This window comes from Coloeus monedula (genome assembly GCF_965178545.1).
Source record: "Coloeus monedula genome assembly, chromosome: 1".
In the NCBI taxonomy this organism is placed as follows: domain Eukaryota; kingdom Metazoa; phylum Chordata; class Aves; order Passeriformes; family Corvidae; genus Coloeus; species Coloeus monedula.
In genome coordinates this window covers 43,620,636-43,648,240 of record NC_138781.1, presented here as the reverse complement: position 1 = coordinate 43,648,240, position 27,605 = coordinate 43,620,636, and the positions used below count along the sequence as shown (strand labels likewise).

General features: G+C 39.3%; 1 protein-coding gene across 6 annotated transcripts in view; it reads right to left on the bottom strand.

The window, feature by feature from the left end:
• ATP2C1 (ATPase secretory pathway Ca2+ transporting 1) overlaps positions 1-26,118 on the bottom strand; it is a 61,494-nt gene extending 35,376 nt beyond the window's left edge. Inside the window, exons 1-2 of one of the 6 annotated variants that reach the window (XM_082289491.1) lie at positions 25,916-26,025; positions 8,075-8,225 (exon numbers count right to left, since the gene is read on the bottom strand). In XM_082289491.1, coding sequence (XP_082145617.1) covers positions 8,075-8,080 — 6 coding nt within the window. In that variant the 5' untranslated portion in view covers positions 8,081-8,225; positions 25,916-26,025. Of the gene's footprint in view, positions 1-8,074; positions 8,244-8,763; positions 8,815-9,067; positions 9,187-25,915 lie in introns of those variants that run through there. The other 5 variants (XM_082289490.1, XM_082289489.1, XM_082289488.1 and 2 more) reach the window with 5 other exon arrangements.
• Positions 26,119-27,605: the final 1,487 nt, after the last annotated feature.

Genomic DNA, 27,605 nt, shown 5'->3' with positions numbered 1-27,605 from the left:
TCATGTTGCTCAGTGACCACATGCACTGAACCACTGACAAAATTTCAGGAGCACCATATAGGGTCTCAAACCACATGATCCTTTCTGGAGATGAGGGATGCCCAGCATCACAATGGTGCAGATATTATAGAGACAGGAAATGGGAATCACATTGGTATTGTGATTGAACTGTGTACTGCAATTTCTACATTTTGCTAATTACAAACTATACTTCTAAAATATACTGAAAACATAATATGAATGTGTCATTCTCCTAAATCAAAAAACCCACATAACATCAAGTATCTTCAAACACACATTTGATATCACAGAATCAATTAGGTTGGAAAAGACCTCTGAGATCACGGCGCAACCTACGACCAAACACCACTATGTTGACTAGACCACAGAACTGAGTGCCACATCCAGTCTTTCCTTAAACACCTCCAGGAACAGTGACTCCACCACCTCCCTGGGCAGTCCATTCCAATGCATAATCACCCTTTCTGTGAAGAAATTCCTCCTGATGTCCAACCTAAACCTTCCCTGGACACCACCTGAGGGTGTGTCCTCCTGTCCTGTCATGAGTTGCCTAGGAGAAGAGACCAAGCCACACCTGGCTACACCCTAATTTCAGGTAGTTCTAGAGGGCAGTAAGGTCTCCCCTGAGCATCCTTTTCTCCAGGCTAAACAACCCCAGCTCCCTCAGCTGCTCCTCATAGGACTTATGCTTCAGACCCTTCACCAGCTTTGTTGCCCTAATATTCAGTGTTGCACCCTAATTAGGTGGATTATCTAAAAAAACCTGGTCAGAGAGCACTGAACTCTGACACATATCTCTGTGGGAAATAATGCTGTGTTTTTTAGAACAAGAAGTGCCAACACTTATTAGACACAAACATCCACGACCGATTTGCAAAAAGAGTACTTTACTTGTCACTGCAAAGAACTGTCCCTTCCCACCCCACAAAAGACTGAAGTCTGCAAACTAAGAAGCCTCTTGTTTTCTACCAGGCACTATTTGCCCAGAAAAAGAAATACTTTTTGAAGGCTTTGAAGTTACTGTCTACTGTCTTTTTTTGAATGTACTCCTCTGGAAAAGTGTGATGATTTTTCACTTCTGGGGAAACAGCTGCAGCAACCCTGTATTCTAACAGTCAAAAAAAATTTGCTCCTATTCAACAGTATTTTAGTTAAAACATTTACCAGGAGCCCCCACATCAAAGGAAGTTCACATAGAAAAGTTCTGACCCTAAAAAAAGCCAGAAGGAAAGAGAAACACTAAATTGCATTAATGAGTTCTCCTTGCAGAGTAATTTTATTCTGAGGAGGGAAGTCACATAGTTTCAGCCCCTTGCTATTGTGTGTAATTTCATAATACTTTATAGAAAATGGGCAATAGACATCATCCATTTACCAAAGAAATATAAAGACCCAAATTATGAGAACAACCTGCTAAGCTGCCCTGTAAGCCTGAAAAATCCCCTGCCTCACATTCCAGTACACCACTTCAGCAGTGCTTGGGACTTTCACTATGGCAATGAAACAACCATAATGCAAAACCATACTCCTTGATACACAACACTATGGCATTTCTGATCAACTAAGAAACAGAAATCGAATACTGGCACTGACCATTTTAAATCTCAAGGTTTGTCCTAGCCTGAAAGTCGTAAAATATTTAAGCAATGTATCCCCAACCCCATCTACTTCAGGCAGTGTAATAAAGAGTAAGATGCTCCACTTAACATGCAATTTATTAACTCTACAATAGTCTATAAAGCTCAAGAACTATTTTCAGGTCCTAAAAATACTTTCCAAGAACACTCTCTGAGAAACATGTCTCCACAACCTGGAATGCATTTTTCTCTTTCAGGATGTTTCCTCATGTCTTCTTTAATTTAAAAAACAGAAAGTAGGACATGTAGTTCAACTGAGGCTACCAGTAAAGAGTAAAGATGGGCAGTTTGCTGTAATCACTGTATACACCATGTGGTTATCTTGCAAACCTTGTGAGTGACAACTGCTGCTCTCTAGCTAGAGAAAACATTTCACAAAAATAACCATACCTTAACCTGACTGTAGTGCTGTGCACTGTCAGAATGATGGCAACAAAAAACCCAACTAAACCTCCAACATCACTTTATCTTCCTTTACCTTATTTCATGTAGAATACAGTGGAAACTTAAGAATGCCAAACACATATTCTATTTCATTTCTACGAAAGATTTACTATTTAGAGCATTTATGCATACTCTGGAGGACATACAATGGTGAGTTTAAAGCCTCAGTGCTGAAAGCCTGGAGGTGGCATCAGCTTTACCAAGAAGGCAATGACAAACACATCAGACCTATCTATAGTTCGTTGGCCAAAATATTCAGTTTTTGATCTCCCTGTTCAAAAAAACCCTCGGACACTGGAAAAGTCTGCTTGAACATTTCTTACATTTGTCATTACTTATTAATCAGAAGAACAAAAAAAAATAAACAATCCTAAGCACACTCTAAAACGATCAAATCAATGCAAGTGCCTCGATGAAAGCAAAGTTTACATATAACAGAACTGGATTAGTTCAGGAACTCATTGCCCAAGGAAGAGAGTACTGCTGGCCATCCCACGTTTGACTCTAACCAGCTCCTGCTTCAGCTGAAATCCTGATTCACGGGAAGCCCTTTAGAAGTTACAGGCCAAAAAGACTTTGGGTCTAAGTATCAGTCATTTATCTTGCCAGAGAGTCACTAACTTTCTAGAAAGGAACATTCAAGCTTAGAAATAAGATCATATGGCTGTTCTCCAACAGTCTGCTTGTATCTCATAACACTCTGAAGTGCTGAGCTTCTCTGAATCAAGGATGGCACTTGAATGGCAAACACTAAAATAAAGAACTTTATCACCCTGTGATATGCTACTAATGCATCCATGACATGCAGAATTTAGTTGCCATATAATGGTACTAAGCAAAAACACAAATAAAAATATTTTCTCAGTATTTGTTTAAAATAATGAAGCTTCAAGACCCCATAGTTGATTATAACCTTGACAGCTATGCAGTCACTTCATAATGCAACAAAATTAATTTCTAAGTAAAAAAATACTGAACTTACTGTTTACAACACTTCTCAGGATCAAGCTAGTGTCAGTGTCAATTTAAATGCAAACATAACTCACTGCATAATTACTCTACTTATGGTAATAAGCTTTCTTATGATTACTATCAAGAAAGCAGCAACACTGTATTCACAAAGCTTTTTTTTTGTGAATTATGTATGCAGAAAAAAGTGCTGCTGAAAATTTATGACTTAAAAATATTTTAAAAGCCTTTGTAAAAGATTCTGTAGATGGCATCTGCTAACCCATTATCCATTTTATCCTTTCTAATTGTTTAGAGCAGAATGTTTACAAAACAAATAACTAGAAACAGATGCTTGCCCAAATTTATACCTTGATTACTGTATTTTATTTTCCCTCTCTTCCCTGCATTGTAACTTTATCATTCCTTCTAGCTTCTATAAACCACACTGCAAATGTCAATTTTATCACCCAGTGTCAATTAGGTATCATCTCAACTCTTCCACCCAATCAAAACTAAAAATCTATTTATTAACTTATGCCACTCCTGCAAAATTCTGCCGTGGTCTGTGGGTGAATTGATACTGAATGGAACTTATGATTACATAAGGAACTGAGTCAAGCTAACAGGTCTCACTTGTCTGTCCCTCACCTTCTTCAACATTACCTGAACACTTCATGAACCCATTCCATTGTCCCACTCAACAGAAAGCTGCCCAACAGGGGCAAGGGGAAGGAAGGGCTGGGCTAACCTTCTGCCAAGCTGGCAAGACAGAGAAACTCAACAACGAGAGTCAACACAACACTAGCGCAGGAACACGAGTCAGAGCAGGATCTTCTTTCAGCAATAAGGAGACCCTTTTATTCAGTCCTACAGAAACGCACCCCAAGATGCTCGAAATCACCGTGTATTTGTCACTCATCACCAAAAAATATCCAAGTGAAAATGTTTGTTTCTCTTTTGTTGAATTAGCTGCCCTAAGAACTGTCTGCATTTTCCTTACAGCAATGCTTCTCCTGACTCACCACGAGATTATGCCACAGATTCTTCAAGTAAAGAAGTTACGAAGGGAGCAAAATAACTAAACATACATTCTGCAACATCTGAACTCACACTGCCACCACATTAAATCACTTCGAGGTTATTATACATTAACATTTCCAACTTACCTGCATGGGAAAAAAGGGGAAAGAAAAGGCGAAAACTATCTAATGCTCCATCAACCAAACAGATTAAAAGATGACCCTGACTGTTCATTTATAAAGGAAATACATGTTCCTAATGCAAGGCTGAGCCATATTAATTTAGCAGTTATTTAAGTTATCGAAGTACTGTTTAAATATAGGAATGAAATTGGTCTTTAGTGAAGACTCACACTTCTTTTTTAAAAAAAAAGAGAAACATTCGCTTCTCTCGCCTTAACCCCCAAGTTAAAAAAATGTGACTTCTGCCAACATAAGTGTAAAGTATTGGTTTCTAGCTATCTGCAAGCTGCAGATAGTAAAAAACTGTGATCAATGAATATCAAATTTCTTGTTTCACCTATTATTTTGTTAAGAAATCATCTACATTCCAAAAGGAACTTGAACTGCTGTGATAACACCAAGTCCATTTCAGAATCTCCAACATTTTCCATCGCAAATTTCAATCTGATTATTTTGGATATTACTTAATGAACAACTGATGATGCCACTCTGGAACCATTTAATTTGTTTTCAAGCCACTGCTGCTGCAGGCATCCCTTCCCCCTCTGCTGTCCGTTGCATGTACACACGCTCCACCCCTTCCTCAGTACTTACGGCTGCCTAATCCATGATGAGCCAGTCCAGGGTGCTAAAACTCACTGCCCCCAAAACCTATTCACTGATCTTCAATCTGATAGTTTAGCAAGTAAACCCATTTTCATCATTAAAAAAAACCCACCAAAACCAAAATCACCACCCATGAAACTCAGTAGGAAATTCAACTGCACTGCAAGCACAAGACAAATTATTAATTTGTCAGGATTTTATGAACAACTAAAGTACCTTTTTCTAAGAAACAAAACAGTCTTCACTTTTATCTCCCTATTCATGCAATCATCAAAATTATCCTGAAATTACTACAGACTATAGGCTGAAGTTAACCACCATCTTTGAAGATTAGCTAAAGTTAACTAGGACTCAAAACAATGAGGATTAAGGAGGATTTCTGAATCACCGCACAATGTTTTATCACATGCAGCAAGTCTGGTCTGAATTTTTGTACCAACCTTCCATATGATTTTGGGATAATCTTTTCTGCAGGAAAATGTTACTTTGACCTCTTCCATTAGGCTCTCAACAATATGAAAACAAATACTGCCTAAGGTCTTGATAACAAAACAATACTCCTATTTAACAATTCGTTTTTGTAGTCATGGTCTGACCTCAAAGAAGCTCAAAGTCTAGGAAACCTGAATTGTTCTTTATTTTCCTGCTAAAAGGCAGAAATTACAAAATTATGTTCTGTCCATACAAGATTTCCCTAACTGCCTACAGTTTAAGAAAAAGCTCCTCCAATGGAAAGAAGTCACTAAACTCCATCTTTCCAAATGGAAATACAAACATCATTCCTCTAACTCATAGTTTTATGATCAAGCAGAAATCTCCCTATGATGGGAAATTCTCTCTTCCTCATTACCATGAGAAACACGAATTTTTGCGGAAGTTCAATCAACCCAACACAAGAAACAGGAACCACAAAGTCTCAGGACAAAACATTAACTAGCCTAGACATAAACACACAATACTGTTTATGAGTACTGAATTAACACAGCAAAACATCCGTTTTCTAAACCATCTCACCACTTCCCAATCTTGAACATTCATTCAAATACAGGAGGGAAAACAAAAAACCAACAACAATCTGCTATCTCTTGCTCAATATCTAAACCTAAGAGACCTTTCAAACATACTTGAAGGAAAAAAAAAAAGCTTAAAAATATTCTAAATGCAATCTTTGTTCTACAAGATTACAAAAATTATTCAGCTGTCACCAGGAGAAAATACATTAAGGAGCCTCAAGAGTGCTGAAAAGTTCCAATACAAAAGCTGTTGTGTCTAGCTGCCTCAAAATGTCAAGTTTTAGAAAAAGAAGGGCTCAGAAATACCAAGAACACCAAAACAGACAGTACACAGTTGTAAATATCCATGCCCATCTCAATTAATTATGAGATGGAGGGGTGTGGGAGAAGAAATAGAGGAGAAGAAGTCATTCATGTGTTCAGAGAACCACTTCAGTCTTTTTATCACACATCATTTTCTCCTACTCCCATAAGCTTACCCCATTTTGAAAACCCTCAATAAACCACAGCCTTTATTTCTGCCTTTGAAATATGCATCTGATCATATTTTAAAGTATTTTCCCCAAGATAAAGCCTTTTAATATTATTTCTATCATACAAATATAACTAATTTTTATGCATAGCTTATTTATTCCATAAGAAATGCCATCTTTGTGCATTTGGAAGAATAAGCCACACTATCATACACAACTCGACTGCACACTACATCTATGATATACTATTTATTTGATAACAGAAGTGTAAGGCATTAAAAGTCTTTCTGCCATTTGGGTTTTGGCACACAGATACCTTTTTTCCCCTTAGTGTAATTCTATTCATCGGTATTATCCCTGCTTGCCTTCCCCCGCTCCCGGGCGTTGCCCATTCAAAACCCTTTCACTTGCAACAGTGACTGAAATGCAAAGACACCGACCCCACTTCTGTCAGCTATCCAGCCTCTAAAAACAAAGACCAATCTCCTAGAGGTGCTCTGTGTACTTCAAAATTCCTGCCACCTAACAAGGTCCACGTTCTTTTTCACAAATATCCAGTTGGAAGACATGATCAATAGAATTTAAAATATTCTAACTTGATTTTAAAGTTAGAAAAAAGTTCTGAAACGCCAGATGAAAGCAACCCATATCGTTTTCAACATGTGTTGCACTTCACAATTACCACGACGTTACAGTCATCCACGACAACCATATTTCAGAACAGAACAATATCCAACCATAAAAAATAACCTAAGTCTACCCCACAGTCTCAATTCAGTTCTTCATTCAAATCAAAGTATTAAGAAAGCAGCCCTCTTTTGGGGTGGGAGGAAAAGGAGCACCTAACATCTCATGTAACAACCTATAGCAAAGGAAATCCAGTAGCCACCTAAATCCCCACCAACGTTCAAAGAAAAGTGATGACCTAAGGTGGGGGTAATCAATGGTTCTTTTCCTATATGTATAATAATAAAAATAATAAATTTCAGAGATTTTCAACATAAAGAGTCACACAGAAAGAGAAACAAACAAAAAGGGAAAAAAAAAATCAATTAAGTTCACAGTCACTGTCACAATGCAAAGGGGCTTTCAAGGTTCCCAGAGCATAAACTGAAGGCTGACACTAAAAAATTGAAGCAATTCCCCAGATTAAGTTATTTCCAAACTAGACAAGAAGGAGAACGCAAAACAGAACAACTTCTTTCAGTACTCAAAACTTCAGCATCACTTTTTAATTAAATACTGTCCAAGAGAGCACATTTGAGTAATTTTCGAGAACGTATAAATACACAAAATATTTCAAAGTAAAATGCAGCTAATATTCACAATTTCATCCTGAAATAGATGTTTAAGAGAATCATATAATCTAAGCAAATACCAAGCAACTAATGCCAAGAAGCTTCTGTCTAAATAAAATGTTTCTATTACAAACACATAAAGCATTAAAACGCACAACAGATGTTTTAAGTAGCTGTCAAGAGAGAATAAAATCTCTCTGACAATTAGTTCTACAAGCAGCAGCAGAAATAAAGAAAAACGATGATGCTACAAGTCTTAAATCTCAAAATGCAGACCAAAATCCCTACCACAAGATTAACACACGAGAGCAACCCTGCGAACCCCTGGAACGGTAAAACATACACACGCACCAGTAGGAGTTGTCACCAAATTGCATGCAAAAATCCTCTTAGCTCCAATGAAGTCAGTGAGTCTGATGAGACCTTTACCTTCATTTTCCATCGAAATTGTACTTGAGTCGATAGTTACAAAAGTCTTTAGCAACAGCAGCGCTGGAGCGGGAGCGGAAAGGTGAAGAGAGAAATGCCCCAAGATCCCAGGCAATCACAGTGCTCCCTTTGCCCCCACCTGCAGCAACATCTGCAAGAGAAACCAACGCTAAAAGAGGAAAAAATTATAAAAAAAGAAACAAAATAAAACTAAACCCGTATAAACTGCCTAGCGCAGAGCGGCTCACGCACACAGAGGGAGCCCGCAGAGCTGTCAGAGACCACCGAGGATGGGGATTAGGATTAGCCGCCCAGCAGCTACAGCAACACGGAGGAGCAGCGCCGCCGCTTCCCCCTCGCCACCAGCGCCTCCAACAGCCTCGTCCCGCCCGGGGAGGGGCGTTCGCTCCTAAAAATAAACCCTCACCCCAAGTAACCCCCCCTTCCCCGCTCTGCCCGCACCCCGCATCCTCGGCGCCAGGCGGGAGACCGGGAAGCGGCGAAGGAAAGCGCTGCCTGCCCGAAGCGACCCCCGCCCGCAGCCCCCTTCGGCCGCCCCGGCCCCGCCCGCACCGTAGCGCAGGCCGCGGGGCAGTGCGGGGGAGGCGGCTGTGGCAGCGCAGAGAGGCGCAAGCGGCAGCTCCGGCACGGCCGCCGCCCCGGCCCCGCCGCCCGGCCGCGCCTCTCACCTCGGTGCGCCGGGGCGGCGCGGCCGCATCCCCGCTCCGCTCACTTCCGCGGGCAGAGGCGGCGGACGGGGCGGGGCGCCGCGGCGGAAGGGCGGGCGGAGCCCACACACGCCCACCGCCCACGCCCCCGCTGGCAGCGCCCGCTCCCCCCTGGCAGGGGCGCGGGGGGTGCTCTGTGCCCCGGAGCGGCTTCACGGGGCAGCTCTGCAGGCTGCGGGAGCCGAGCCGCGCCGCGGCTGAAAATAAACGCGTGTGAACGCCCAGCCCCTTCAGGGAGCCATGGAGGCGCCCGCCCGGTGCCCACCTCGCCTCTGCCCGGGCAGCAGCCGCACGGTGCCGCGAGAAGGCGGATCCGAGAGCGGCGTTGAGCGGCCGGCGCGGGGAGCGAGGAGCACCGGGCTGTGCTGAGGGGCCCGGCCCGTGCCCTCGGCCCCGCCGGGCCCGGCGCCAGCGCCGGGAGCCAAACCCGGCCCTCCTGGCGTGGGAAAACAACCCCGTCATTCCCGCTCGCCTCAGAGTGCTGCTCTGCTGCCCTCCCATGAAAACCGGGGTCACGGACATGGAGTAGAATCAGAATCATCAAGGCTTGGGAGAGCCTTGCAGATGATCCAGTCCAACTGTGCACGCAGCACTACCACTGAGACCCCTAAACCACTAAACCATAACACTCAGTGCCAAATCCAGACGCCTCTTGAACACTTCCAGGGGTGGTGGCTGCACCACCTCCCTTGATGGCAGCCTGTTCCAATGCCTGATCATTCTAAAAGTGATTTTTTTTTTTTTTCCTAATAATGGGAATCTCCCCAGTGCCATCTTAAGGCCTTAGGTAGCTCCTCTTAGAGTTACAGTACAGTCAGTCTAGGCTGGTAGCCCTGGTTGGTTGTGCACCACCGCATTATATTCTTGTAAATGTTAGCAGAAAAAAAAAAATCGACTCAGTGCAAAATCTTAAACACATCAGGTAACTACTTTTAAAGGTAGGTTTTAGCTACCAATCATGAAACCACCAACCCTAATAACTAGTTGAATTCTGGGGGAAAAAAATGCTTTATCAACTCAATTATGCTTATCTAGACACCAAAGGAATATTATTTGAAACTACTGTTGTGATGCTGAGCTCTTCATCTGGGGAAGTTTTTAAGTAAAAGTAACTTCCACTGAGATGATTAATTTTAATTTAAGGTATGATGTACACTACTAGTAAGAACAAAATGCCTTTCAACTTTCAAGGTCAAAATCTAATGAAGATGTGCTAATTGTAGGCTTTACATCCCATTTCTAAAGGAACAGTGACAACATGGTCTGAAAAAAGCACTTGCATTGACATCTCATGATTAACAACCTGTCACTTTGGCTTTGTTTTTCTTAAGCAGCAGAAGAAACCAAACTCAGTCTTTGTCAGTTCATAAGCAGCATTTAACAGAACTGAATTTTAACATTTCAAATAAATCTCACAACTCATAATAGCATGCCTCTTGAAGCTAAAGAGCATCCTTGCTTCTTTTGAAGCTCTTGAAGATAATTTTGAGTGCTAATGTAATACACATTTGTCAATATATTTTGAGAGGTAAAGAAGAGTTAGAAGTGCTGCCCTAAAGTAAAGGCTCCAGATATTTGCATTCAGGAAATTAAGATGACAACAGACAGGTTAATAGTTTGAGATTACCTAGTACATAATTTCTAACCTGTCCCATAAAGTTAACATGTTACTTGAGGGTCTCCACGGTTACTCTGTAAAGTATCCCACTACAAGTGGCAGTGACTCTCTTGCAAGACAGCACTTCTGTTAACTTGTATGTGAGGCAAACTAAGAACCATTCCAAGATACTCATGACATGCTCACAGTTATAATGCAACAATTTCAACACAAAACTGATGCACCCAATAAGAAAAACATTTAGTTACTTTGTTAAAACAGGCAGCTCTTGCTTTCACTATCATATGTTATCATTAAATATTAAAAACTTAGGTAAATGTTTCAGGAAGGAAAAAACCAAAGCCTGTAGGTCCTAATACTGTTTGCATCCACAACATGTTTGGACTTCTTTACATCGTGAAAAGTTTTGGGGAGAAGGTTGGGAGTTCCTGAACATTACTGGCCTTGTTCACAATTGAGACCTAAATATCTGTGACAAAGTCTGCATACTAAGAAACAAAGAACTGTGTTCACGTATCTCACAAGAAGAGAAGTCAAAAGCAAGTCCTACTCTACAGCAACACCTAAAAAAGTTTCATCTTTGAGGGTTAATCTCTTTCACACTATGTACATCTGCCAATATTACAGCCTGTGATGGTGCCAGGCAGCTGGGAAGCGTCTCTTCAGCATTATACAAGGACTATATCCATCCTTGAAAATCATATTACAGTTTCTGCCATATTCCACACCTGCAAACAGTGGCTGTTTAATAGACAATGCTCAAAGTATTTTATTTACAACTGCTGCTAAATATTGTTTCTTCAAAAATCCCATCCTTAATGTGAGCTTGATACACAAGAGGATTAGGACAGCCTTAATATCTTCAGGAAGCCTCATTAAAGTGTGTGGCAAAGGCATTATTTGGCAAACCAAAGCACATTATTAAAATATGATTGCAGAGATAAGTCTGAAATTTAAAAAAAAGGCTTTGCTTACAGTAACCTGTTGTTACTGTGTTGTACTCACAAATTACAATAATATTTGTTTTACTTCTTTTAATCTTGAAAAAAAATCTTGCAATAAAATTTTCCTCTGAATTTCCAATGAGCAAACATGTCTAGCCCAAACAGAATAATTCCAGTGAAAATACATATACAAACCAGAAAAAGATACAAAAACAGTCCTTAAATGTCACAGTTAGGAATCTCTTAAAAAAAACCAGTACTTGAAAGGATATGCAATACTGATAGGTTTTGGGGGGAAAAAAGACTGAACACTGGTGGTTGATAGCTCAGCATTTTCTCTTTCTAGTTCACAGTCTGGAAAATACTTCATAAAAGCAAGCAAACCTTCTGGAAAATGTTTTGCATTCAGGAGAGTGAAGTTTCATGAGCATACAATGGCAATTTAAGCAGCCCCCTGCCCCAGGGGGGCTCTTGCTGTGTTGCCAGGTTTCAGTGCCACACAGCACCACCTTAGCATTCTGCATCAACAAAAAAGAGTTCCTGCTGCCCAACCACCACCACACCACCACTCCATCCCCTCCCTGTCCTTTTCCCCACAGAATTCTCATCATTTACCTCCTATCAATGGCCAAGTCAGACTTTGCCTTCTGTGAAGGGCTGTCAGCAGCAGGCAGCCACTAGATTATTTCAGACCCACAACCACAAACTGACCCACAGCTAAGTTCATGTGGGAACTGATTCATGTCTGGAATAACCCAGCACATCAGTGAATACAGACTTCTCTAATTAAATCAGAAGTGGTTGTTCTAGCACAGCCAAGATGCTGGAATAGGTATGGGGTGCATGAATAGGCACTGCTGCTTTCAGTACTTTTTATGGTCCCTTAGGCTTTTAGGGCTAAGAAATTGGTTGTCTATGTTTTGTTTACATGTTGGTTTTTTTAATAGGCAGCTGTAAAAAAGCATACATAGCTTCTGTGTGCTGAATCTAGAAGCAACCCAAAAGGCTGTTTTTAGCTGTTTTTCTATTTCTTCAGAACAATTAAAGGCCTCTGGGAAGCTTGGAAAAATTAAAAAGTAGTAAATACATTAAATTCCAGGAAGTGCCATCAATCAGTTGGAAGCAAAGAAGGGAGAATTCAGTCTAATGGCATTAAACAGATAGGCTTGAACCTGCAGCTTGTTTATATGCAAGCTGAACTTCAAGTTTGGTTTAGTCTTTGGGATCTCAATCAATTCATCTTCATCTCAATGGCTCCCTTGTGCTACAGCACTACCAAAACAGTAAAATGTGTTTTAAACATAACAAGGATACCTATAACTGCATTGTTCACAGATTAGAGATTTATTACACAGAATCCTGTTGAAGTCACTTTTCAGACCATAACAGCCCTTGAAATACTTGTTGCTCTGAACAAGTGAGCTTCCAGATCCTTTTAAAGTATCCTTTTATAGTATCCTTCTGAAGATGCATTTGTTTAGAGTCTGTCAGTGTTGAGTGTTACTGAAATCTATTACAAATTTTGTTAATCTCATGAGAATTTATTTATACATTATAACAAGAGACATTTTTCGGATAGTACTTTAATAAGGACAAAGCTTTCTATGGCACTTCAGTTTGGGTCAGAAAGGGTTCATATATGTTCCTTCTGTCAAAACAGGTTTCTCCACTGCTCTCTTGCTTTGCTTTAGGTATAATTCAAACAGCCCTCAATACACTGAGCATAAATTAGCTTTCATGGTAGAAAATAATTTGCTTCTGGTAAGATGGATTTTCATTTGATTTAATCTCATTTTTTGTTGTCTTTCATCTGGAAGTCAAAAAGTCACCAGTGCTTTTACAGTCCTCTACAGAGTACTTGTATGACTGGAGTCAGGACAGGGGAGGAATGACACTGGACCTTCTAATTTACACACTTTAAATGACACATCATTTGTAAAGCCTGTGTTGCAAATTTCACCTCCACATCCTTTCCATCCATGCTGTTCAACAGCAGATAGAAGCAATCACCTCATCTCCAAATAGAATTCTCCAGAGGAAAACCCAAGGCAATTCCACCTAAAGTTCAGATGTTTGTGAGTGTGTGTGTGTATGTGTGTGTGTATGTATAAAAACAGTTCAAGTCTAAAAGAAGAAAAATGATACCGTTTTCCCAAAGGAAATAACTGCTCATTTAATTTTATAATTCTGAGCATGTTAAGATGTAAGAAACATAACTACATTTTCAAATTACCTTAACTCAGCCCTGTCTTGACACTGTGCAATTATGCTAATTAAAGAACTTTGGTTTGTGGTAGTCTTAAATTTTGTTTCACTGATTTTTAAACCACTTGAATTTAACCCTGTCATCCCATCCCTAAGTAGCATCCCTACCAATATCATACATTCAGAGAAGGGGTGCAGCACCACAGCAGTTTAAGTTGACATAAAATCAGGCTTCTGTGATTGCCTTTTTGCTTGTGCCAAGTTCTGTATGGCCCTGACACTCTCCTCTCTTAGTAACCCAGCTCAGGAAGGACTGATCTAGCCAGGAAGAAAGCCTACCTCAAAAAAGGCTCTACTGCTGAACTCCCAGAACTAGTGCAGGAAGGCAGTGTGGAACAGTCACAGGACTAAAACCTTTTATCAGTTTGAACTGTTGTGAACGTATACTCAGAGCATTCAAGAAAATCAGGTTTAATCTATCCTTCAGGGAAAGACTAAATTAATTCACTTTTCTGACCATAGCTCTCAATTTATCTCAAACCTGCATTAAATCTTCCATACTTTTCTTCTCTCATACCTTCCTTCTCATCCACATATTCAATACTCACCTGCTATTTCTTCCTTCAGCTGCACCATTCTGAAATAGTTAAAAATATTAATTGTGCATTTTCCAGAGAGGTTTCCCTTCCCTTTATTTAAGACACACAGAGCTCTTCAGCTGTTTCTGTTTTACCCTCAGTGACTGTTTTCAAAGCTGACTGCTCCAGGAAAAGTTTCACTACTAATGTGGAAGCTCTCTCAAGTGCCTCTATCCTATTTACTGGAGGCTTCACATTTCCAGAGACATTTTGTGAAGTAAAGATCTAGTTTCATATTGCCTGTTAAAGACAGCCAAGAAACATGTGCTCTATAATTGGAATATGCGGTGAAGCAAGCTACTATTGGAAGTCTTGGCTGAGGCAGGCAAAATGCCTTTGTTAGGATGTCTGCTACAGGACAAAGGCTCCACTCCTCTGCATTGCCAGCTGCAGCTACCATCCTGTTGTGGTCTGAATACAGCAGAAGGTGGAAAACTCTTCCCTAGTAAATGTTTATGTCTTTCTGAAGGAGTACTGCAATTTATTACATGGCAAAGAAGGCACCCCATTTACTTTTAAATTATTTCAGTTACATTATAGCAAGATGTCTGTGGTGGAGAATAAAGACATTTTGACAATGAAACTATAAACAGCTAAAAAAAACCAGAAACAGCAAAGTACTTTCATTTGAATTGATTCAAGGCTAATGTGCCAAGAATTTCAGGAATGCTGCATATATTACAGACAAGTAAGCTTGCCAAGTCTCTCTTGGAAATTATTCTCCAGGACCATGGGTGAGAGCAAAACAGGGTAAAGGTAATACTCAGTAAGGAGCTGGCAGTTAATAAACAGATGTTTACTTAGTTACAGCATTTCAGCTTCTGGCAAGAATAAGATGATTTGTTTGATAACACACTTAAGCATAATATGATGGGCTGTGAAATTTTATTCAGACTCAGAGCCAAAAAATGTTATCAAGTGAAAGCATGTGGCAGCTTTTCAGGTTGGGAGGAATTTGTTACAAACTTTTGTTTTATGGGAGAGCCCATATACCTTTTTATTTTCAGTATTAATAAAACTTGTATGTAAATGGAAGTCAAATATACAGAGGATATTTTCCTCCCTCATGTCTTAAAAAAAGTGGTCTGAGGTCACATTTTTAAAGCTGGTAAAGGTTACTGATAAAAGCAATTAATGTAGTGTGCTTCTATTGCAACTATGTGCTCTACCATAAAGACCCCTAACTTTAAGATAGGCCCAGCTGGTGAATTGAAAGACTAAATATGTATTCAGATGCTTTCTTAGTCAAAGTCAACAAAAAGGCTGCAGGGGGAGGAATAAAAACTACACGCACAGGTTATGTAACATTTAGAAACTTAGTAAAATACCCAAATTTAACAAAGTTATTCTGACCTCATCCCCTATCCAGCTACACAAGCTTGTGCTGGGAAAAAGTGTTCAGGAGTGTTTCCATACCACTGCTAATCAATATCAAACTTCAGCACTAGGGAATTAAAAAACAAACACATGCTTCACAGAAGGCTCCTGTCTACCTTGAAAAGAGGTGCTAAAATATTACCCAGCAACATGACCATCTTTAGTAGCCTAACTCTAAATAATAGATTACGTATTCAGTCCATGCATCACCAAATGTTGCATACAGCCCCAGCTGAAAGTGACAGGAGTGGATATGGGAGGGACAAACCCTACAGCTATATTATATAAATTGGGAGAGTATATTCTAGCAGGCTGTCGCAATGGGAAGGTTAAAAGGGCCCTGAGGTGTGCCTCTGTCTCCCAATAATTCAGCAGCTAACATCAGCTGCATTCCGTGCATTTGCAACAAGCCAAGAAGCACCAGAGGAGGGTTTAATTTAAAAAGAGTCAAAACTCGTATCGTAGGCCCTCCTCCCCACCCTCGGGCTAGTGGGGACATTCAGGACAATTCAGCATGACAACTGCCTATCCAGAAGGAAGAATAAAATAACCCATTTCTCATTTAGGAAAAAAATTCGGCAGTTCCCATTCCATCTTTGAGGGCCTCCAGCCTAATCCAGATCTCTTGAGGAGTTGTGAGGATACAACTCTATAAATAGAGTACAGAAACTGGTAGTGATAAATCAGCAAAAATCTTGTTTCCTATTTGAAGTTCAGCTTAAAGTAAATTTTAACCCTGAATTTCCTATATACTATTTTAAAACTTGACCAGAATGTTTTGACATCTAATGAGAGACATGATTTCTATCCTATATCTTTCATATGTCATACAATATATTTTAGGTCAGAAGATTATCTTAAGTTGTATTAAGATACTGTTATGAGAACTTACTTATCACACCACATCAAATATATTGTACATTTTATATTTCTATTATTCCTATTATAGCTATGATTTACTTAATCATAAATCTGTTTATCATTAGTTTACCTATTATTAGGTTATGTCAAATAATATATCCAGCCATATATTTATGACTTACTTAATATGCTGAAATAAAAAGATACCAAGATGTAAATGTCTCTGATTCATCAGTCATTCACCTGTGGAAAATCATCCATCCAGGGAAAAAACAAAACAAAACAATCATTGGAAGCATTGTAGTAGCAACGTGGATTAATCAGAAATTGCTTATGTGTGTATGCATTGAGAACCAAAATCTTGATTTTGCTTCCCTTGAAGTTGCAAAACAGGACTTCTGGATTATGTTCTTCAGTAGATACAGATTTCAGTAAATCAGGTGCTTTTAAGAATTCATCTTCCATATCTCCCACAATTTTCACTCCCAATTGTTTTCTCTTTTTCAAAAGTTGATCTTTGGTTTTTAATGGCCTCACATCTTCAACATTTATGTACAGTGTGATGCTGTTTTTCACTTCCAGGGACAGATTATAAAGGATGCAGAATAAACTAACCTTAGTGTTGCAGTTTTTCCTGTTTATAAAGTCTGTTTTATCCTAAACCATAGCCTCACTGTGACATCTAAAGAGAGAGAGCTAGGTTTGAATAAATTAAGCTTTGCAGCAATTAAGCTGTTACATCCTACAGAGTGTAATCAAGATACTGCTCCTAGGGTCAAAGCATAAAAAATGCAGAACTGTAGCAGAGAAACTGAAAATTGGTGAGGAAAAATAAAGTCCATTTTCAGACTTGCCAAAACCTCTGCAGTTTGTGGCAAAAGGAATACCACCATTTGCCCCACCAAGCCCTAGGCCACCTAAAGAAGTACATCCACACTGAAGAAAAAAACAAGTGACTTCATTTTTGCATCTCTGCACACAATGGCTTCTGATCCCAATGGGAACTTCTTAGAAAATATTTTCTGATGAGTCTCAGATTTATTGCAGGTATGCAAGCTTCACAAGCACTTCTCTTTAAACAGAACTCTTTTCTTTTTTTGATATATTTAAATGATTTTGAAGCAGCTTAGTCATTGGCAACAGCAATTCCAAGCAGTCTTTTAAATAGCTGTGGCATGACATCCTGTCCTTCCATGTGAAATTAGCCCTGCTCAAACACAGAGCTCTTTGCAGCACTGTAACTGAAGGAGCAGCTACACGAAATTTAGTCAGGTTTAAAAGTTTCTAGCAGCAAGGCCAGCACTTCTGAGTCCTAGATATAGGATGGCTGCAAATATTTTTTTGTTTTAGCCCTCAATGAAAATGCTATGTGTTACTATGAAAGACAACCACTATTATTAAGACTGCTTTTACTAATTCAGGTTCCCCACTTTGTCTTCAGGGCTGGGCTTAGGCTGTAGCTGCCTAAAACTTACTTCCTGTGGATGCAAAGCAAGTACCATAGAGAGGCTTGACATGGCAAGAATGCCAGAGGAAGGTTACAACCCAAAGCCTAATGCCTGTAACACTGCTGTGTTCAAGCTTTTGTAGTTCCTGGGCTTTAATATTGTATTGTTTGATATTACAAGCTGGTTTGTGGAACGGTGCCATTATATCAAAGAAGTTTGCCTGTGCTGAAAAAGGCTTCTAATCCTTTTAGTTGCATAGAAAATCTGGAAAGCATGAACCTCAAAACTTGAATAGAAAGGCCAAATGAAATTTCTCTGAAAAGAAATCAGAATTTGAAAGGCTAAATCATTTTTGTAATTGTTGCAATTGACAGTCCTGGAATTTCAAACATTCAAAAGCATTTTCACCTAGCCCTTTTTAATGCCTCTTAAGCAGTTTCAGCTCTGATTATTTTTAAAATATGGTAAAAAACTAGCGCTGCTGTGTTTCTGTCTAATTTCCTGGGGAGAAATGTAAATAAATACATGTGTTACTGTGCGCACATGAGCACAGTACCTCTTAACTGTGGCGCAGGTTCGGTACATCTGATGGTGCAAGAAGCTGATTTGACAGGGCACAGCTGAGGAAATTCAGTTAAGAAAACAGAAATCAGGCATCTGTTTTGTTTGACTGTCTCAGAACTTTAAATGCTCCCTAAGCTTTGTTGGGTTCCTTGTCTTTCCATGACATTAGAAATGCTAACATGAAGGCTCCAAAAAGTAAAACTAATCCATCTGTATCTGGCAGACATATTCTTATATGAAAAAGAGAGGAAACAGGAAAATAAGACAGATTTTTTTTTTTAGTTACAAATAATTTGTTTCATTTGTACTCAAATAAAGCTTCAGTAATTGAATATATCTTAGTTCTCGAATCTTTTCTCTTGGCATTCAATCCTTGACATACTTGTGTTTATATGTACTGTTCTACCAGTTATTTAAATAAAGCTGTAAAAGTTGAGCTTAAGGATTAAAGAGAGAATAAGCTTTCTACTTCACAGCCTATTCTGTTAAGGTTTTTGTTTCACTGGATTTGAGAAGTGGCAGTCCGCCTGCCCCACTCCCCTCCCTTCCCCAGCAATGGCTGTCAGCAACAACCTTTCAGTCATGATACTGCCTAAGTGAAGAACTGTAGAAACACAGAATTGTTTGGGTTGGAAGGGACCTTAAACATCATCTTGTTCCAACTTCCCTGGGCAGGGACACCTTTCACTGGACCAGGTTGCTCAGGGCCCCATCCAACTTGGCCACATCTGATTGATGCAATATCTGTGTCACAAAAACGCCTAAATTAAAAACAGTATTTCAGGAAATGTAATACAATTTAAAATGTCAATGATGTAAGATTTCTTCAGAAGATCATATCAAACTTAGACTCCAAAAATAGGTAAGCATTGACCATATAGATTAATACATTTTCAACATATTAAAATAAGAATTTGAATAAACCAATAGGCAAGAGCTGCCACAGTCCATCAGCAGCTAGATAAGTTCTATGATTTCTGTTTGGAAAACAGCTCCTTTTTGCTTTTGTGAAAAAGGCAGAAGCTCAGTGCCTTAGAATTAGGATCCTTGCTTAGCCTAGTGGTTTCTTCAAGTGGTTTGTATTAGTTGCTGGCTTCTTATGGCAACACCAAAACCTGTTCATCTTAAAAAGTGTCTATATAGATAGACATCACATATGCTTGAAAACTTCTCTAGTCATGTCTGATAAAAAGCAGTGGAGACCCAGCCTGTGGTTAAAATATAAAATGGTAATTCAACACAGAGGTTTATCTGAAGAGGCAAAACATTCAAGCTTTGATGGCACTGATCATAATTCAAGCAGAAATTCTACTTTGGGTAAAAAAACAAGAACCTGCAAATCCTTGGAAAACTTCATACAGTCCTGACAGGAATTTCTATATGACTACAGGAGGAAGTCTAGTGCAAAGACAAATCAGACCACATGGGGATTTGTTGGGATGCAGTCTCTCAAATGTTGATCTAAATGAGCTTAGGAGAAGCTAATGTGACAAAGAAGATACCTGATCTACCCATCTCTATCAGAAGACCTAGAGTTTTCCAAATGATTTTGTGAACTGTAAGGAACAGTTAGATCATAGTAATTGTTTTGGCACAATGGATTTAAGCATAAAATATTAAACAACATAATATCCATCAGCCCCAGAGAATCAAAATGTTTTAGATTCTGGACATACAGCATCCCAGGGATACACAGCACTCAGAGCTTTTTATGCTTCAGAACACAAATAAGAGAAATGAGGGAAAAATTTTCATTAGAAAAATGAGTCAAGTCTCTGTTTAACCACAAAAATCGGAGTGCCTTAGTCATTCAAAGCAAGCAGCATTTTCAAAGTGTCATCTCAAATTTAACATATACATCAGTTTTTGCATACCAAAAAATAAAAATACCACTGTTATTAAGCAAACTTAACTAGACATGATAAAGCCATTACAATGAACTTTTCATTAATAGCTATACAGATTTCTTAGCTGTCCTAGTAGAGAAGTACTATGTCATCTGTAATACCCATATATTTCATAGATAACTTACACTGTAAACCTGAGGCACGTACACCTGTATCTTGAGATACAGAAACCTTTAGAAAAGCAAAACAAAGCCAGAGTTCCTCTTTCTTTTCTTTCTTGTTTTTTTGTAAGCTAGTAGTAGCACTTGAACTACCACAGCCATAATACAAGCATTATCACTGTTACAACACTAGCAACCACAGATCCCATCTCTCCAGAGAGAGACGTCTCTTCACACTAAGAGACAGCATCACTTCCAGCTAGAGGTTAACCTCTGTGCAATGGGAGGTATTCATCTCAGAGCAGAGATGAAGTGCCAGCTATTTCAGCAAAAGCTGCCAGATTTTTTACTGGATAAAGTCATGTCCTGTTCAGACCCTTTAGCTGCATCCACAGTATCTCATCTCCAGGCCAACTAACTAGATGTCTGAAGTCTTTCCCACTTGGAAAAGCTGATTCTTGCAAAAGTCCCAGATTGTCACCTGAAATGTATACTTAAAATGCCTGTAGTCCTGTAATTTCAAGAACTGTGTGTCAAACATATGTCCAATTCAGTTACATTAATGGTGCTTGGTGTACAACAACTGCATTTACAGACAAAGTTGAACAGTGACAATTTGATTCAACTAATGTAGATTTTAAAGCTGTAAGGAATTATTTCTTCATTTCAGTCTGACTGTATATGTAACAGAGAACTTCCACCTGTAAACTGTGCACAAGGACTATAACCTCTATTTCATCTGTATAAAGTGTTTTATAAGCACTTCTAACCACAATTTCAGAGTATGGGCTGACAACAGATAAATTGTTCTAGATGTTAAATACAGATTGAAAGGTGGTACCTTATATCCTATTTGCATGCAACCTGTGAGCTTTTTTCTCCTTGACTAAAAACCCATCCTTTGTGAGCACTGTCTTCCTCAAAGAGAGTGTTAATTCCTCAATTACGTTGAGATAAGACCTTGACTTGAACAGAGTTGCCATTTTTGAGGAAAGCAAAAGATAAGGCAAAAGAACAATGCACTAAACAAGCAAGCATCTGATACGCTCTGTTAGGAGAACATCCTCACAAGAGGATCTGTACTCTGTTCCTACTCAGACCTTAGAAGGACCTACAAATCGTGCCCATCACAGTTAGAACAGAGATTTGAAGGAAACACAGCTTACTGCAACTCAGCATAGATGCTATTATCCAATTCAATTCTCAATTCAGTCACTGCTTTCTAAATTAATTTGATTAGTGAACTTGAGGAAGACAAATATGTTTTAATGGCAATAGCTCTCTCATGAATAGGGGAGTGTCCTGCCTGGTCTCCAGCAGTCTGGTGTCCTCTGGTTGACTGACTTGTAAACTGACTGAGCTTCAGCAATCAGCCACTACCAGGGATACAAGTCAAGGATGTTCTCAGTTATGTTCTCCAGGACAGGCTTTGGGAATTATTCTTTTGAATATTTGAGAGGTGCAAGCGCCGATGGGAGCTTTTCCAGTGCACAAAGTACTGCTGATTGTTCTCCCCTGCGTGATCTCTTTGATGTAATGCTGCTCTTAAAGGCAGTTTTAATAGGATGCTTCCCCTCTTACCAACCAGCCTCATTTTCATTAAGTGTGGGTGTTTCACATCTTTGAGACTCTCTATCCATGAGTTCTGCAGTTACTGGGGGAAAGGGACAGATACAGCTCACTTCCTTCAGAAAAGAGGCTCAAAAGGGTTCTGCCAAAGCAGCTCTTTTAACTGTTAAAGACACATACTCTCAATGCCAAGCACAATGTACAAATCACTCTGTGCTGCCTCAGTTCAGAACTCCCAAAGCTCACTTGGCGGTTTCCCTAAAGGACAAAGCCTCATCTGTTAATTTTCCTGTGTAGAACTTCATTGATGGTATCACTCTTATGCATGAACTATTAGCTAGAGAAATTATTTTAGCATTCATCTTTTTGGCTGGTGTGTAGCTGAGCAATAATTCTAAAGCAGCATTGGCTGGAAAGGATGTAAGAAATGTCTGTTTGCTGCTGGGATTCAGGAGGAAAGATAGTGGTTTCTCATCATAAAATGATGGTCCCTCCATTTGCTTTAGCATTGGTCACATGCCCTTTGGAAACTGATTGTGAATGAAAAAAGCATCCTGTAATTTCTTCCACAAAAAGATTTTATCTGAGTCCAGCTGGAATTTTCAACAGGAAGTCTAAGTTTTATGGCCATGTTTTGGAAAGAGGTAACCTTACAATACTCTTGAAAAGTAATTTTCTCAAATGTTAATGAGATATACTCTAACTAGCAACAAAGGCAAAAGAAAATAATTTCTTGCTTTGCCAAATGATTTGAAAAATGACTTCAAGGAAAGGAGATAATCCTGCCAGCATAAACACCATTAAATAAGGCACATACATGCCTTCTATTGTTTTTTATCTAAGCAGAGAGGCCTCTTAAACATGTTGAAACTATAGGCCTTTTATGTTTGACAAGAAAATAAGTGGCATGTTTCATTTCCTACTCAGACTGAATTAATATTGAAAACCTCATACATTCCAAGAATTTAATCATAATCATTTTAATGGAAAAATTCAATGTATAGAATTAGATAAGAATTACTCTTAAAAAAAATACATATTCCCCTAAGAAATAGCTATAGAGGTCTAGATAAAAGCCTTATTTAGCCAGAATTACCTCCTAAACTCAACTATGCTGTTAAAATGTCACTTGCTCTCAAAGAAACTCCACCATGTAGTCACAAAACACATTTTCATACCATTTCTATAAGACTTGTTAAAAAGCTTTCAGATTTCTGTGCTTTAAAACATTCAAGTTTGAATTAAAAATAAGGAAAAAATCTCAAAGATCATAAATAATTCCATTATTGGATCATACTGATACTCCCTGAAGTCCAAGCTCCTGGGCCTTCAGTAAGGAATGATTCCAGAAGGTGATCCAAGAAAGGAAACATTTAATACACTGCCAGTGTTGAAATAGTCTTCTTAAACCATATTGTATACCCAAAGTGACCAAATTTATCCTTCTTAGTATAAGTCTGGATGTTCTTATCTGTACACATGTCCTTCTTATAATGTGTTTATATCTTGGACTTCATGAAAATCTGTGGTAATTTCCAGAATCTGTTGTTTCTGAACAATAAACTACAGCTTTAGTTTTTAATGAAATATTTGATGTCTAGTGTTCTTACTGATGATCAGTTTCTAAGCAACTGGTAAACAGGATTTTTTACTTGTCAGTTTCCAGAGGAAATTGCAACTCGTTAAAGTGAGCTTGCAAAGCTAACCTCAGATTGTAGCCATTACACTTATTTTAATGTTGTATTTCATTTCTAATGTTTGATCAGAGAACAAGTCTCCAAGGATGCATAACTTTTCTGGAACATCACAGTGAACAGCAGTTCTTCAACAAGCCTCATTACATTCAGTGCACAATATCAAGCAATGTAAAGACAATGAATAGTAGCACCACATTCAGTTCATTTTATATTGATAAAGCTTTGTGTCTTGGGACTAACATGCTAATAACGACATCAATGCTTGTTTTGATTAAATGGATTTCTTCCAGCAGTGGAAGCAGCAGTGCCAGAAGTATATTGCACTAAAGATATTCACATCTTTGTGCAAGCAGAATGATTAAATTTAGCATCAAGTTACAGGTTGCTCTCTAATTCAATCTCTAATTCTCTCATTCAACTCCACCAATTAATGTTTAAGTTACAACTGGCCTGTGCATCCTCTGAAGTTCAGCTGTCAGGACAAATCTCGAACAACTCAAAAGTTATTAGCCAACTAGCCCTGCAGCATCCTTTGCTTGTGATTTTTGCCTCTGTGACTGAGCAAGCATCACTATGTGCATCAGACAAAATCTATCAGAACAGAACATGACAATAGCACAGTTAGCATGTGCTAAGCTCTCTGTGGCTTTAATTTAATGCCCACTGAGATCAGTAAAGGGTGAATAGGGAAAAAACAACAAAAACCCTCGAAGAAAAAAGCATTTATCTACTGACAACATTTATTAAAAGACATTCAGTCAGTATTAAGCAGACCATCCCAAAGACTTACCCTGCTAAATAAAAGAATGTGATCCTCAGAAATAAAGAGCTTATTTTCAACACCATGCAGGGCAGCTTCCAGAGCAAAACTGCACTCTGTGTTTGTAGAGTCAAAGCAGCAAGTGTTACTATGTGGTATCAGCCCTGCCAACATCTGACAAGCCCAAGGAGAATGAACACAATGTTTCTTTAAGCATGTAGTGCTTGAGCTGTTAGCCATTGTAAAAACATTAGGAGCAAGAAAAAGAAAATAATGAACATTACTGTACCAAAACAGGAAAAGCAGATTTCCCTCCCACCCACCCCCCACCAGTTACAGCCCTGGTACTTTTTTTTCCAAAATATATCATGGCAAAGGAATGTGTCTTTCTTTGCCTGATGACCTCTGATTTGGAGAAGTATGCTATTCAGCATCATTTAGCACAGAGAGAACACAGAAGTTTAACTGTTTCAAAGGAATGCAGAATTTCAGCTCTTTTTATAGAGTTCTTCTGAATGCTCATCACACAGCTTAATATCCGGGACATATCGGATGAAAAGGAACAGTAACTCATCAGAGATGGCCTCATTCCAGACTCACCCCTTCTCCCCCCGCCCATGCTAAACAGCTTCCATTTCCCTGTGAAACAGCAACAGCCTCAGATTACAATTCAGATCTCCTAAGGATATTCACGTTGCATTTAAGTCAATAAATCATGATCTATCAAAACATTTAAGAAATCAGGTTACAAGCACTACTGCCAAGAATGCAACATTTTATTTAACACAGATTTACGTGACACAGGGCCCAAGTACTGACCAGTGCCTACACCTGACCTCAGACGAATGGAAACCTCTTAGCAAAGGTAAAGCCCTTACAGAACAGAGAACAGCACAGCATAAAGCTCATGGCTAAGAGAAGAGTTAAAAGAGGGAAAGTCCAGTTTATTTTATATACCTATTTAGGAATTAATTTTGTCAAATATACCCGCCTTAGCATAGCAAGCAGATATCTTCAAGATATCTTGAATATAAGGAAGCTTAACAATTATTTTACCCAGCTAGTATGGAGATGAGTGGTTCAAGATGAACTGGAATTACACTGAAAAGAACTCATGACAGCAGTGAAATATGGACTTCTGTGATCCTCAAGAGGCAGGCAATGACTGCTTAAGGCTTCATGGTCTCAGACCCCAATCACTTTAATTGTCCAGTAATTTCCTCAGAATCAAAAATTATTTGTTCTCAGAGCAAATTGTTTCAAATTCATAGTGCTGTCATAAAATCCTAAATAGCACCATTACTCACAGTTACTGACATTTAAAAAGCAGTGCAGCTAAACTTCTGATCCTCCCCTTTAAGATATAGCTAGGTCACTCCCCAAGGTTACAAATTAAGTTGTTGGGGTTTTTAATTTGCTTTTACCTTTTCTTGAATCCTCTTGGCTTTCACTGTCGATACAAGTTTCCAAACTGCATGGATAGGAAGCTTTATAAAACAGGAGAAGACAGACTTATGCAGCAGATTATCCATAATTTAGGCAATTTCTCTTACTGCTTTCCTGTCTGGAGTTCTGAATGCATGTTTTCTGCCTCTTCCCAAAGACTAGTAGTCCTCGACTGTTGCACAATCCTTTTCTGCAGAGCAACTGGTGAAAATCAAAACATCAGATGCAGAGCCTCCAACAAATGACTAGTGTTAAAGTGCCACAAGGGCAGTGCAAACTGCAAGAACTGAGGGGCAGTCCCACCAAATGCCAATCATTTCCCTGGCAGCCTGCTGAACAGCTCTACTTCGGGTGAGAACGTTCTGCTGCAAAAATCAAATAAGAGTAACTAGGTCCTGATTTTTCCTACCCTCCTAATGTCTAATGCCTCTTCAAGCTTGTTCAGCTGCAGTAAAGAGGCTAGGGAACTGCTGCTTCCAACACATTCACCCCTCCTCCTCAAGCTGTATTTCACCGACTGCACTGTCTGGTTTCACTTTTGTTTCACACACAATCCTGTTATGTGGATTTCAGTCAGATTAATGCTTTCTTTCATTCCCCACTTTCTAAACTGGAACTGCAAGGCACCAGTTACAGAGCCTAACAGTGCAAGCTCAGATAAAGCTTAGCTTGCAGCTGGGGGCTTTGCCTTGAATCTTACCTGCAAACTCATTTCCTTTCGAGTCATTACATTTGTCTTTATGACCCCTTCTCTACTTCGCACCTTTGATCAGCAGACAAGTATTTGTCTGCTTTTGTAGTGGATGGAAAAAGCAGAAAAGCAGATTTCCAACAATTATCATCCTAAGTTCTTGAGTTTCAGAGTTATGGAATTTCGGGTGGATGTCTCTCTTTTGCTGTTGCTGACATTTTATGTAGAAAAGTCACAGGGCTGGGTTCTTATTACAGTGAAGCAATTTAGTCCTCACTACAACTCCCCAGCCACTAACTGCAATTTTTTAAGTCTTTCCCAAGGTGTGTTTCTGTGTGTAATAAATTATTTTAAGGTCACTCCCAACCTAGGCCATTTATAATACTATTATTTAGATCTTGGCTAATACTACAGAATTTATCCTGAAACTATTAAATACAGCTGCTAAAGACTAACCAGGCAGAGAATGTTATGTGCCTCCTGTGCATCAACATTTGTGGGAGGCAAAAGAAATAATTTCTTTACCTTGTCAGCACAGTTTGTAGAAAGTGATCCACATGGTAGGGAAATAAAATTGCTATGCAGGACTCTTCTCCCACTCCTCCTTTCTAGGTCTCACAGCTACAAAAAAAAAAAGAAAAATCTTTCAATGGAATCAGGAAAGAATCCAAGACAGATTTACATATTTGTTTTCAGTGTTAACTCATCCCACACTACTTGCACATATCCCTCCCTTCAGGTTTGCTGCTTGACACAGGCAACCATTATGACATTTCATGCTTGGAAATGTGCCTTCAACAAATCCTTTTTGTGTTCCTAAATGACTGTTTTGCTGCTTATACTTCAGCCCATCTGCTTGGATGGCACCAGGCCTGCTTACAAGGTGATCTTCCTGTCTCACTTCCTATCAAGAGAGGTGCCAGCCAATTTTGGGCTCTCGGCACAATACCTCTCCTGCCCTCACTTTGGTACAAAGC